The 11301-nt window shown below is 28.8% G+C and overlaps 1 protein-coding gene across 2 annotated transcripts in view; it reads right to left on the bottom strand.

Annotated features, from left to right (window-relative positions):
* Positions 1–654: 654 nt before the first annotated feature.
* The window catches only part of LOC106684619 (serine/threonine-protein kinase NIM1), a gene marked incomplete at its 3' end in the record, with an annotated part of 166384 nt that continues 155737 nt past the window's right edge, over positions 655–11301 (bottom strand). For both annotated transcript variants that reach the window (XM_014426804.3, XM_067050341.1), the window contains 7 exon segments: positions 655–2563; positions 3400–3527; positions 4149–4388; positions 4579–4684; positions 5216–5372; positions 8193–8304; positions 9060–9212. In XM_014426804.3, the coding sequence (XP_014282290.1) occupies positions 2351–2563; positions 3400–3527; positions 4149–4388; positions 4579–4684; positions 5216–5372; positions 8193–8304; positions 9060–9212 (1109 nt within the window).

Here is an 11301-nt window from a genome sequence, read left to right as displayed (position 1 = left end):
TTAAAAATTCAACGTTTCGGCCATCTTAAGGAACGATTTTAAATATAATTTTACACCCCACATTCAAAAATGTAAAAACTTTTTGCCTCCTGCCCAGGTCATTAATTCCAATCAAATCACCATATTTTATTACTTTCCATTAAATCTTATAACTTTTTACTAACGTTAACGTAAAACTATTATCACATAATATTTCTTTATGTGAATATAGAAATATAATAAATTCTGTGATAATAGTGTTAAATTGTTGAAATTGTTCAACAAATGTTGAATGAATTTTATTTATTTTATATCATTATAATGAAACAACGTTTCATGGTTGTCACACCATCTTCAGGCCCTCTAGAAAAAATTCTCAAATACATAACATGCATATAACATTTACAATATATCACAATTATTTATTAAAAACTTTTTATCAAAAAATTACCTGATTAACATCTATATGTAATTACAATATGTTTTCCTTATTATTCTAATCTTGGTATTGCCAACATATTATTGTCACATTGTAAAATTTCTTTGATAATTAAACAATTACATTTTATAGATAAGGAGATATAATTACCTTCCTGGAAGGTTATCTTTAACATTGATAACAAATAGATTATAGCTGAGCTAACTACCTCTATTACTCAAAAGATCTATTACTTCAATAAAATTTATAAATATATTACAAAAGTGTTTTATTATTTTAATTTAATTACACTTTTCTACAATCTTGAAACTTAGTGAAATGGTTATTTGATACATTTTTAGACATTTCATCTACACAATTTTATGCGAAAATTAACTCATGAAGTATAATTTCATATTGGTTATTGACCAGAACGGGATTTTAATACAAATTATTAAATTAATTTGATTCTAAAACAAAATAAAATAAAACAATTAATATTGTTATTAAACAGATCTAAAACAAACTTACATTATTAACCCGTTTCGTTCTACAATTACAATATCATATTCTGACTGTTTTGTACTCAGTCACAAAAAATATGAGCAAGAATTTTACTCATAATTTTTATTTAAACTACTGAGCAGTTATTATATTTATATACTATTTGTGCTATTAAAATATTCTAAATTATTCATTAATGTTTCCTAAAAGTCTCTCTCTATTTATATATCTGTATGTATTTCAAAATTAACCTAGACAGTAAAATTAATTTGAGATATTTACATTACTTAAGAACTTGTCTTATTAAGATAATACATCATTAAATGGACCCAAAACTGAGCACTAATGTATAATTAATACTACTTTTTCAATAAACAGTACTAGGTAATAAATACATAATGCAGTAATTCTATACTATAAACATTCTTTGAAATTAATGTCTTGATATTTAATTTTTCTTAAACAATATAGGTATAGACAAAGAGCAAGGACATTATTGCAAATGATATTATTTGAAGCTGAATATAGACAAATAATTTACAATAGAGCTTTAAATTAAATACTGAAAGACATTTATTTTTAAGGACGATAATTAAATAATGACAATATATGGTCTTTTTGCAGTATTTTTTGTAAGTCAGCTATTATATTACTATAAAAAAAAATATCTTATTAATTTATCCTTATTTTTTAAAGAATTCAGTTAGTAAATTTTATTTCTGAAAAAAATCAATTGTACTTCTGTTTTTGGATATTAGTAACTAAAAAAAAATCCTGTAGCCTTACCAATTAAAATTGATGCAGCATACATAAAAAATTACAAATGGTCCTTCATTTTTATAGAAAGATGTATACCTTTCTTATGTAAATTTTTTATTTCATAAAGGTACTGATTCAGCTTATAAAACTTTAAAATTAATTTTTAGTATCACTTTCTCAAATACATAGCACAATATTCAAGTATTTTAAGAGTATATTTTATCTATTTACAGTTCTAAAAAGAATGAAATGATGTTCTTTGGAATAAATATTTATATCATAGAAGAGTAAAGTAATTATTGTTTCAGTAGTAATCATGCTTTTCCATGATTACAAAATACATTTTATATTCTGTATACACTGTTAATAAGCATAGGTGCAAAAGTAATAGTAATAGGCAATAAATAATACATTAGAAATATTACATGTATAAGAGTAGTTGGTTATAGGAATATTACAAGGGTTAAAGAAAATTATATGGGCTAGTTTATAAAATTGGATGAATGACTAAATCAAGAATGAAATCGTTTTGTTTATTTTTTTTTGTTTATATTATTTAAATTAAACATCTAGCAAATGTATAGTGGTATGATTAGAAATATAAAATGAAAAAAATAACATGTAAGGTTTTAATGACGGCTGGTGTGGGTATAGATACATCAAATTTAATAAATAACATACAAATATAAATTACAATAGGGCACATGCTCGAGACTTTTGAGGCTTAGTTGGTTGTACAGTGCTTGGTGTGGCCAGTAGCCTATGAATAACGATGCGATAAGTGGCAACTAGTGGACTCCTGGCACCTTTCCCAATTTCAGCTTCCAGCTGTTCACCTTTTATACCAAGTGATTCTAGACGTTCTCGTGCTGCCTTTTCTTCCTTAGACATTTCTTTTTCACTCTACACAAATAAATTGAACAGTATAAAACAAACATAAAAAATAAATACAACTTGAAAAGCTATAAATACAAATAAACAAGGTAACTAACTCAATTAAAAAATATATATATGATTTAAAATTATTTTCGAAATAGTTAATTATTACTGAGAAATTCATTGTTTAATTATTCTCTCAGGGAATAGTATGAAATTTCAGTTTGTGGGTTAAAACTATCTCAGAAAGGCCTTGAAAACTTCTTACCACATCTAAAGATTTTAAGAAGATTTTTGAGCTTAACAGAATGTTTGATATTTATAATATAATTTTCTTTTTTAATATGCACATAATTCAAATTGAGTCTTCAGAAATCTGCATTTTTTTTCCCAGGTATTTTGAACGTGTTTACTATTTGTGTTACATCCATTTTGGCTTTGACTGTATGGTTTATTCTTTGTTCTAAGGCATTGAAGACCAGAAGGCTTTACGTCTTTAAACTAAACCAATATTCCTAACTTTGTAAAGCAATTAGCCTAAAAATATATTTTGGTTTGCAGAGGCTATCTAAATAAAGTTATTGAGTAATGCTTCAGCAGAGCAGAAACTTGATTTTCATTTTCTATCTCTAAGAAAAACCCCAAATAAACATTGCAATATCTTCAGTAATTTAATTTTATATCTCTGTGCAGTAAAGTGTAAAATTTTATATCAAAATAAGGTATCATATATATATATTTTTTTTTTTTTTTTTTTTTTATTTGGTCACTTTTTTTTCTCTCTTTTACCAGTCAGGTAAATAATGCTCTAGGTAATGGTTCCCACTTTATTTCTGTCCCTTCTTTATATAATAACTACTCACCCCAATCGTTGGAGTAAGAGTCCAACTTTCACAAAGACCACCATTGATAGAAGTTCCGTTCATCCATTCTGCTGATGAAATTTGATCGATATTATACCTCTCTGATGGATTTTGCCTCAAAATAGCTCCTACAATAGGAATGAAAAATTGAGTGATTACTGAATCCTAAGATAACTTTAACTAATATATTGTAAATACATGCTACTTAATAATATTTATTATTTTTCATTTCAGAGATTTTTCAAATTGAAAAATACTTAAATGTTGTTTTTATGTTCTGATTGATTATGGAAAAATTCTGTCAGTATGATTTTATCATTAAATAATAAACCTAACTTTGCCTTATTAATTTTTATATCTACTCTGATAAGATAATTACTTTTACTTCTTAAGGCTGTCAAACCTTCTTCTATATTTTCTTACAACAGTATCCAGTATAAAATATGCCTTAATATCTTGTTTTGTAAATCAGTGTTATTAATCCTAGTTTATTTCTTGTAATTAATTTAAAACCTACATCTAATTGGACCAGTCTTAGTAAAATACAGTATATCAGATTTTATACCCAGGAATATTCTGTAATTGGACACACCAAAATCACATTTTTCTATTCTTTGTTATTAGCTGGTATTATTGATAATTGATTTAAATGATAAACAATTTTTAGCTATTTTATACATGGTATGCATTTTGTTACGATTAATAGCATTAGCATCTTCTTATGTAAACTTATAAGTCAAAATATTTACTTATTAGTGTTCTAGCTGGTAAAGAAAGATGTGCAGGAGCTGTAATAACACCTAGAAGTATGCTCCTTTTCAGACCAGCAATTGAATCAGCCGGGAAGGGCATCTGGCCAGTCAGCATAAAAAATAGTAGTACACCTAATGCCCAAATATCAACTGGTGGTCCAGAATAACTATCATCTTTAAACAACTCAGGAGCTGCATATGGTGGAGAACCACAAAATGTTTTTAATTCTTCCCCTCCTGTAAGTCACATAATTAAAGAGAATTTATATTTTTGGTTTCAAGAAAAATTGAAAGATAAGAAAGTGATAACATGAAACCAAACATCTTGTTATTTTACTAATTATTGGCATCATAGAATTATATAATAATAATAAATAAAGAACATTTTAAAAATCATAACCAGAATATAAGGTAATCTATCATGTACCTGAAACTTTTGTACTAAATCCAAAGTCTCCCAGTTTAACGATTCCTCTAGGTCCACAAAACACATTTTCAGCCTTTATATCTCTATGTATGATATTTCTTTCATGCTAAAAATAAAATAATTATTATAAGGAATGAACATAGGTAAGGTTTATTATGAGTAAAAATAATCTTACTCTATAATTTTGTATTCTATGGAATTATTACCCTATATAACAACAAAAATATAGATTTATAAAAATCAAATGATAGAAAGGATAGACAAAAATCTCATCAATAAGATGGGTTATATTACATCAATAAAGTTTTATTTATTTAAAAAAAAAAAAGAAGTGTGGTTCGCTTTAATATTACACATCATCTACATGCCTTTAAAAATCTATCGAGTTCAGCTAGGCCTGCTGTAAATAGAGACAGTTTGTAAGGTTTGGCAGATATCTTATTCTAAAATGAGGTTAGTGATAAAAATTAAAAAAAAAAAAAAAAAAAAATTGAAAACGGAAATAAAATGAAACATTTTTATTTTTTATATGCACTTTAACTGGTGAATAATTAAGAGTGATATTATCAAATTACGCTCTATTCTTATATATATAAATTGTTCAATTATAATTTTTTATGTAGACAAGGCTACTTACAATGTGTTTTACAGCAGATAATATTTGAGCAAAGGCTTGTTTGGCCTCTGGTTCTTTCATTTTTCCATCAGTTGTCAAGCGATGGTATAGCTCTCCACCATTCACAAATTCCATTACCAAGTGTAATTTAGTATATGTTTCTACTACCTCGAATAACCTAAAATAGTAAATCATAAAAACATTAGAAAAATATGGCTGATTCGGAATATAAAAAAAAAAAAAAAAAAAATTAAAATTTGGAAAATAAATAGTTGTAAACTATTTTTATTTCACTATTGACCGCAACCCTGACCATCTCCCTATATAAAAAAAATAAAAGCTTTAAATAAATAACATTTACATTTTTTTTTTAATGATATATGAGACATATATTTCATCATGATAGGTATTTCATAAATTTATTTATTTAACTGGGTTTTTAAAATAATTAAGTAATTAATAATTTTATGAAATTTGGAGAAACAAATAGAATAAAAAATGTAAAAAAAGTGCAAAAACAGAAAATCTACTCTTTTCTGATTTACTTCATTGAGATAAGTTGAAATTGAATAGATGATCTTCTAGATGGTAACTTTGTATGTTTTCTCATTCACCATTGGGGATGATCCCCAACTTCAATAAAAAATATTCTTTGATTCTGATTATCATCCTATTGATACTTAAACATGATCCATTTCATTCAAATTTTTCTCCCAATTAATCCTTGCTGGTACGAGTAATAGTTATTGACTTGCAGGTAATGGTACTCGTTGGAGGAGGCAATTCAACTCAACTAGTGGGCTTTTTGCCAACTCCTAATAGGTACTAGAGGTTGTTGTCCTATACTGATTAAAATGGGATTGTCAAGATTAATTTATTGGGACTGCGATAAAACAACCTTGTCTCTCACCAAGACCTAATATTAAGAGAAAGACTAAATGATGGAAATGTAAAACTGAGGCTGTGATAGGAGAGTGTGTTAAGGTGTCACCTTAGCAATCTTGAAACTGCAGCAGAACTGGATTTGATTCTGGCCTAGGCAGGTGAACTTTTATTTACTGACATCCCACAGAATGAAAACTCAACCTTCCCTGTAGGATAACAATAAGTGCTATCAATGATTTCTCCACATTCTAAATATGATAAATTAGATATTTCCTCCCTTGAGACTCACAGTTGGAAATACTATTTGACATGCACAATTGCAAAACACTGAATGCAATTGAACAAACAGAGTATTAAAGACCTTTTTAAACATGCTGTTTAGATAAAAAATCATTTAAGACTATCCTCCCTAGCTTTGCTTGTTTGTAGCTCTGGTTGCTTATGGTGCAGTTATATAATCAATTAAACTATTTAATGTTACTAGATGGTAATATGTGAAAAGTTTATGGGTGAAAGTTTAAAATTGGACCGTATTTCTGAGTAATGGGCTACCTTAATGAACTACAATACCTGCTGCAATATAAATAACTACAGTCTTGAATAATGAGTGTATCTTCCTAATCGCAAAGTAGACAGCTGATAGGGACCAAACGTATACATTATTATTCTAAGAGGAACTCTCCTTTCTCTTTACTATTCCAATCAAAGAGGTATGATACACCAGCCAGGTGAGGAACTTGAGCCTCAAGATAAAAATAAAGTCAGACTGGTAATAGATAAGCTGAATAGCAATAGAGCTCTGAAATCAGACTCATGAAATTCAAATACATTGGTGAAGAAATAGTAAGATCTCTGCACAACCTTCTCTTTAACATATGGCAGATAGAGAAATAGTTCAGACAGTGATATGAGACTGTCATATGCCCTATCTACAAAAAAAGGAAATCCAAAGCCACCTATTACAGAATTTCATAAAAAGAATTCTACAAGGGAATGCTAGATTTAGGGATGATCCCACAAAAATTTTTACATCTGTTCAGAGTGACAAAAGAAAAAGTGAAGTGTCCTAAAAGAGGTCTGAGTGATAAAGAACTGGTTCCTCGACCTGCAAGGAAGACCAAAAGAGTGGGATTTGTTTTACATGAAACAGATGAAATATATGCATATAATCACAAATTTTGGAGGAGGTCAGCAAGATAGACTGGTATATATTGGTGATCAAACCTATGAGAAAGCGGAGAAATTCATCTATCTTGAAACCCAGGGAAACTCCAGAAATAATATTATTCCACTATCAGATAATAGCTAAAAATATGTGTTAATATGGGCTCCAGAGGCACCTGTAAAGGAAAAAGGAATCTGGGGCCATCAAGGTGTGCCTGTACAAGACTCTTATTAGACATATGCTGACTTACAGATCGGAATGGTGGACATTTCCTAGAGCTCAAGAATTGGCTCTTGCAACAGTTGAGAGTAGAATCTTCTGCAGAATCTACAAAGAGAAAGGGGAGTCTATAATGATGTAGGCTGGAGATATCAAACTAATGTTGAGCTAATAGCTCTTTGCTATGATCCCTACATTACCACCATCATTAAGATAGGTAGATCATGGTAGGTGGTATATTTAACAAGAATGGATGACCAAGGAAGATTAAGAAAGAATGGCTGTGGGGACAGAGACAGTTAAGCGGACTTTGGCTACACTGGGCTGACAGTGTGGCAAATGTTTCTCAGTCTCATTCTGGACATCTGAAATTGGAGAGCAACTGCACAGCAGAGTAATGACTGGTGGTCAAAGTTCTAGGCAGAATGGCTCCCCCTCAAATTATAGCGCCAGATAAGAAGAAGAATTACAGCACACCAACGAGAAATGAAGTAGACATTCCACATAATCTCATTATCATGTATGAGACAGAGACATAAAATAATTTTTACCTTAACTGTCCTTAAAATAAGACAGTTGGCCTATTAATTCTTTGGGCAGGTTTTTCTAGATTTAATATATTCTACCCTTTCTATATATAAATATTCTACCCTCCTACTATTGTTTTAAGAAATAATACCTAATTACTAGTTATACTATATTAATACCTTAAAGATCTACATACTATACCTAATGATATTCTTATGATGGACTGATTCCATGCTGGAAATTTCTTTGGCTAACATTTTTTTGGCCTTAGGGGTCAACTTCGACTTATCAAGGATCTTTACGGCAACTCTCTCTAAAAAAAAATTGATCAACAGTGAATTATAATAAAAAAAACAAAACAAACTTTTAAATAATAATTTGAAACATTCACTGATTATGGACTAACTATCTTGATGTCTTAAAACAAACAACTGTGAATCAAAGTTTCATAGAATTTGTGATATTATTGGTGATGTAATCTCTGGATTCATATCTGTTAATTTTTATAAGTATTGATCATTAATCTTGATATTAATCACTTTCATCAAAGCATGTTTATTATTTTTTTTATTAAATGAGATTAATTAATTTTATAAGTATATATAATGATGTTATGCATTTATGCTTAAATGCTAAAAGCTTATAAGCTTTTTCTCCCTCTCTCTCAATTAACGAATCAAAACTAATGGTTGATGTATCATAGCCAACAAGAAATTTCCATTTTAAAGCTGGATGAAATTTTTACCATGAATGCTGTTTCATCAAGGCATTAAGGACAACAATTTTTTGATGAAGTAATTCTTGATAATTTAGATACTCCAATGATAATACATTTTTTTAATTCATTGTTGTATTTGGAATAGAAATTTAGTTCTTATTCAAAATCTAAGTATCCTAGGGCATAATGAACAGCAGGAATGCAAATGATAGTTTCGAAACTAGGGATGATTTTTATGTTAAATTAATTATTTCACTAGATGAAAAAAAGTAAGCCAAAATATGCAATATATGGCGAATATACTTCGAATATAGCAAAATTTATTTGTAAAAAGTAAAAAAAAATATTACCCTTTGTAAGCTCATGAGTGCCCAGCTTGACAGTTGAAAAGTTTCCCCGGCCTAGCTCTCCTTGGAGCCGATAGAGTGCGACACGTTTCCCCACGCTGGCCTCCTCTTGCCACTTCTGGTCATGGTGCAAATTATGCACCGATTTTTCGTATGCTGTAAAGAAAATAAAAATAAATATAAAATTTTGAGCACCTAACTGTTAGGTTCATTCATTAATTAAAGTTAATCAATCAGTCAATATAACAGTTAACTTTTAATTAATAATTAAATTTGAAATTCAGAAAAGAGACAATACAGTGGCGTAGTGGGTGTGGAGAGGAAAGCGGCACTTTTAGGGTGCGGTAACATTTCACAATAAGTAACAATAAAAATTAAATAATGTGTTCAAATTATGAAAAATTATTATTCCATATAGCTGACATGGTCTAGACATATTGAACGTTTCTTTTAAGATAGGAATAATATGTTGTAAATATAACTTTGTCAACTGTCACTGATATTCTTGAACTAAATGAAAAAAAAAAATTAATTTCAAATCTTAAAGATTAAGTAAAATGAGAATGCATAGATCCGTAAATAGATGTTAATAACCAGGAGAATAAACTGTTCACTATTCGGGCTACAGTGAAGGGAAGTTCAAAAACCAACTTAAACAGCTATTATTATTGATTTAATTAAATTAATTAGATTAAAAGTTGTTGAATTACACTCCCTACGTTCGCTCAAAAGCGGCCAAAAAAAAAAAAAGGATCCTTTTTAGTGGAGAATGGCTCTGTACGAACCTGTTCAATTCAGTTGAAGTTGATTTTGAATTTTTCCTGGCTTTGGATAACGGATTGAACTGGAACCAACAAAGCCCTCTTTCATAATGAATCATAAGCTAATACTAATTATTATTAATATATAATTCAGAGGTACGTTACTAGTCTTCTCCATTATGAAACAAAAAGTATCAGTACTTGCTCTTTGTATACTTATATTTATGGACTAATACTATTTATTAACTTTCATTATGAAACGGGTCTTAGGAGTAGCATACAGATAATTTGTTAAACAATACATAGGCACTTTGAATCTAGTAATTTATTGTGACAAGACCTTTTCAGTTACTATTTTCAACATAGCATGAGCTGTGTAGCAACTTTGTTTTTACCACGCTGTCATTATTGTTATTTCATGAATGGACAGTGACAACTCTTTGTGTTACTATGCCACAAACACAAAGAGTTGTTACTATGCCAACTTTCCGGTTTTTTTTATGTGTTATTTCGTGTCGTTTATGTAATGAGAGGTTGCAGACAAGACACAATTTTTGTTCCAACAAGATACCTACATTTTGCTTATTAATTTTGGCAAATATCATTCGATAAGCTTTAATTTGATTTCTAATAGACATACTTAATGAAATAGTACATTTACATTGCAAGATTTTATTTTTAAAAAGTAATTGTTATAAAGGTTTACTTGAATTCAAAAAAAATAAGGTAATCATTAGAAAGCTAGTTAGATTATCTATAACTATTATTCTATACATTTTAGTGATAAAATTGATCCTAAGTCAGCGATGGAATAGCAAAGTTTACAAAATGAAAAAATTGAAAAATCAGACACTTACTAGATCATCCTTCTGGAAACACCTCTTGATCGTATAATAATATTATGGTAGTCATTCTCCGAAGAATTTAATGCACTAAATTTTACAATTTAGATCTTTTTTTTGTGATTCGTTTATGAAGTATTTTAAATATAGTAACAGTCGAAAATTGCGATGTATTTTGAGAGTAACGCTTAAAGCTCATCAAAGAAATAGTGACAAATTTAGATTCATCTCATTAAAGGCAAAATACATCAATTAAAAAAGTTCACAGCTTTAACTGGATTTTTCCCAACCAAAATCCTAAATTTACTGGACGGAGGGCTGATTTCTTTTTGGGCATAATATTCTGTCACTAAATTTTCGGAACCTTTAGTTGCCACGAAAATCACTTGTCAAACTGAAAAAACAATAGTTTTTAAAAGCCTAATTTTCTGGATTCTGAAACACATGCGCAAATAATGTAATTTTGGGACTGATAAATCATAATCATCTAGCGCCATTAATATTCCCATTATTACCTCTTCAATTTTATTTCATTTATCAGTTGTAGATTTCAGATATTTAAACTGTTTTTAGTCGGAAAGATAGTTATGTGTATATAAACGAAATTATCAAATGTTTCAACAACTTACCAAATAAATATAT

This window comes from Halyomorpha halys, unplaced genomic scaffold, assembly GCF_000696795.3.
Source record: "Halyomorpha halys isolate HHAL.00 unplaced genomic scaffold, Hhal_1.1 Scaffold595.1, whole genome shotgun sequence".
Lineage (NCBI taxonomy): Eukaryota > Metazoa > Arthropoda > Insecta > Hemiptera > Pentatomidae > Halyomorpha > Halyomorpha halys.
The sequence above is the reverse complement of the archived record's forward strand: the minus strand, read 5'-3'. Positions and strand labels throughout refer to the sequence as shown.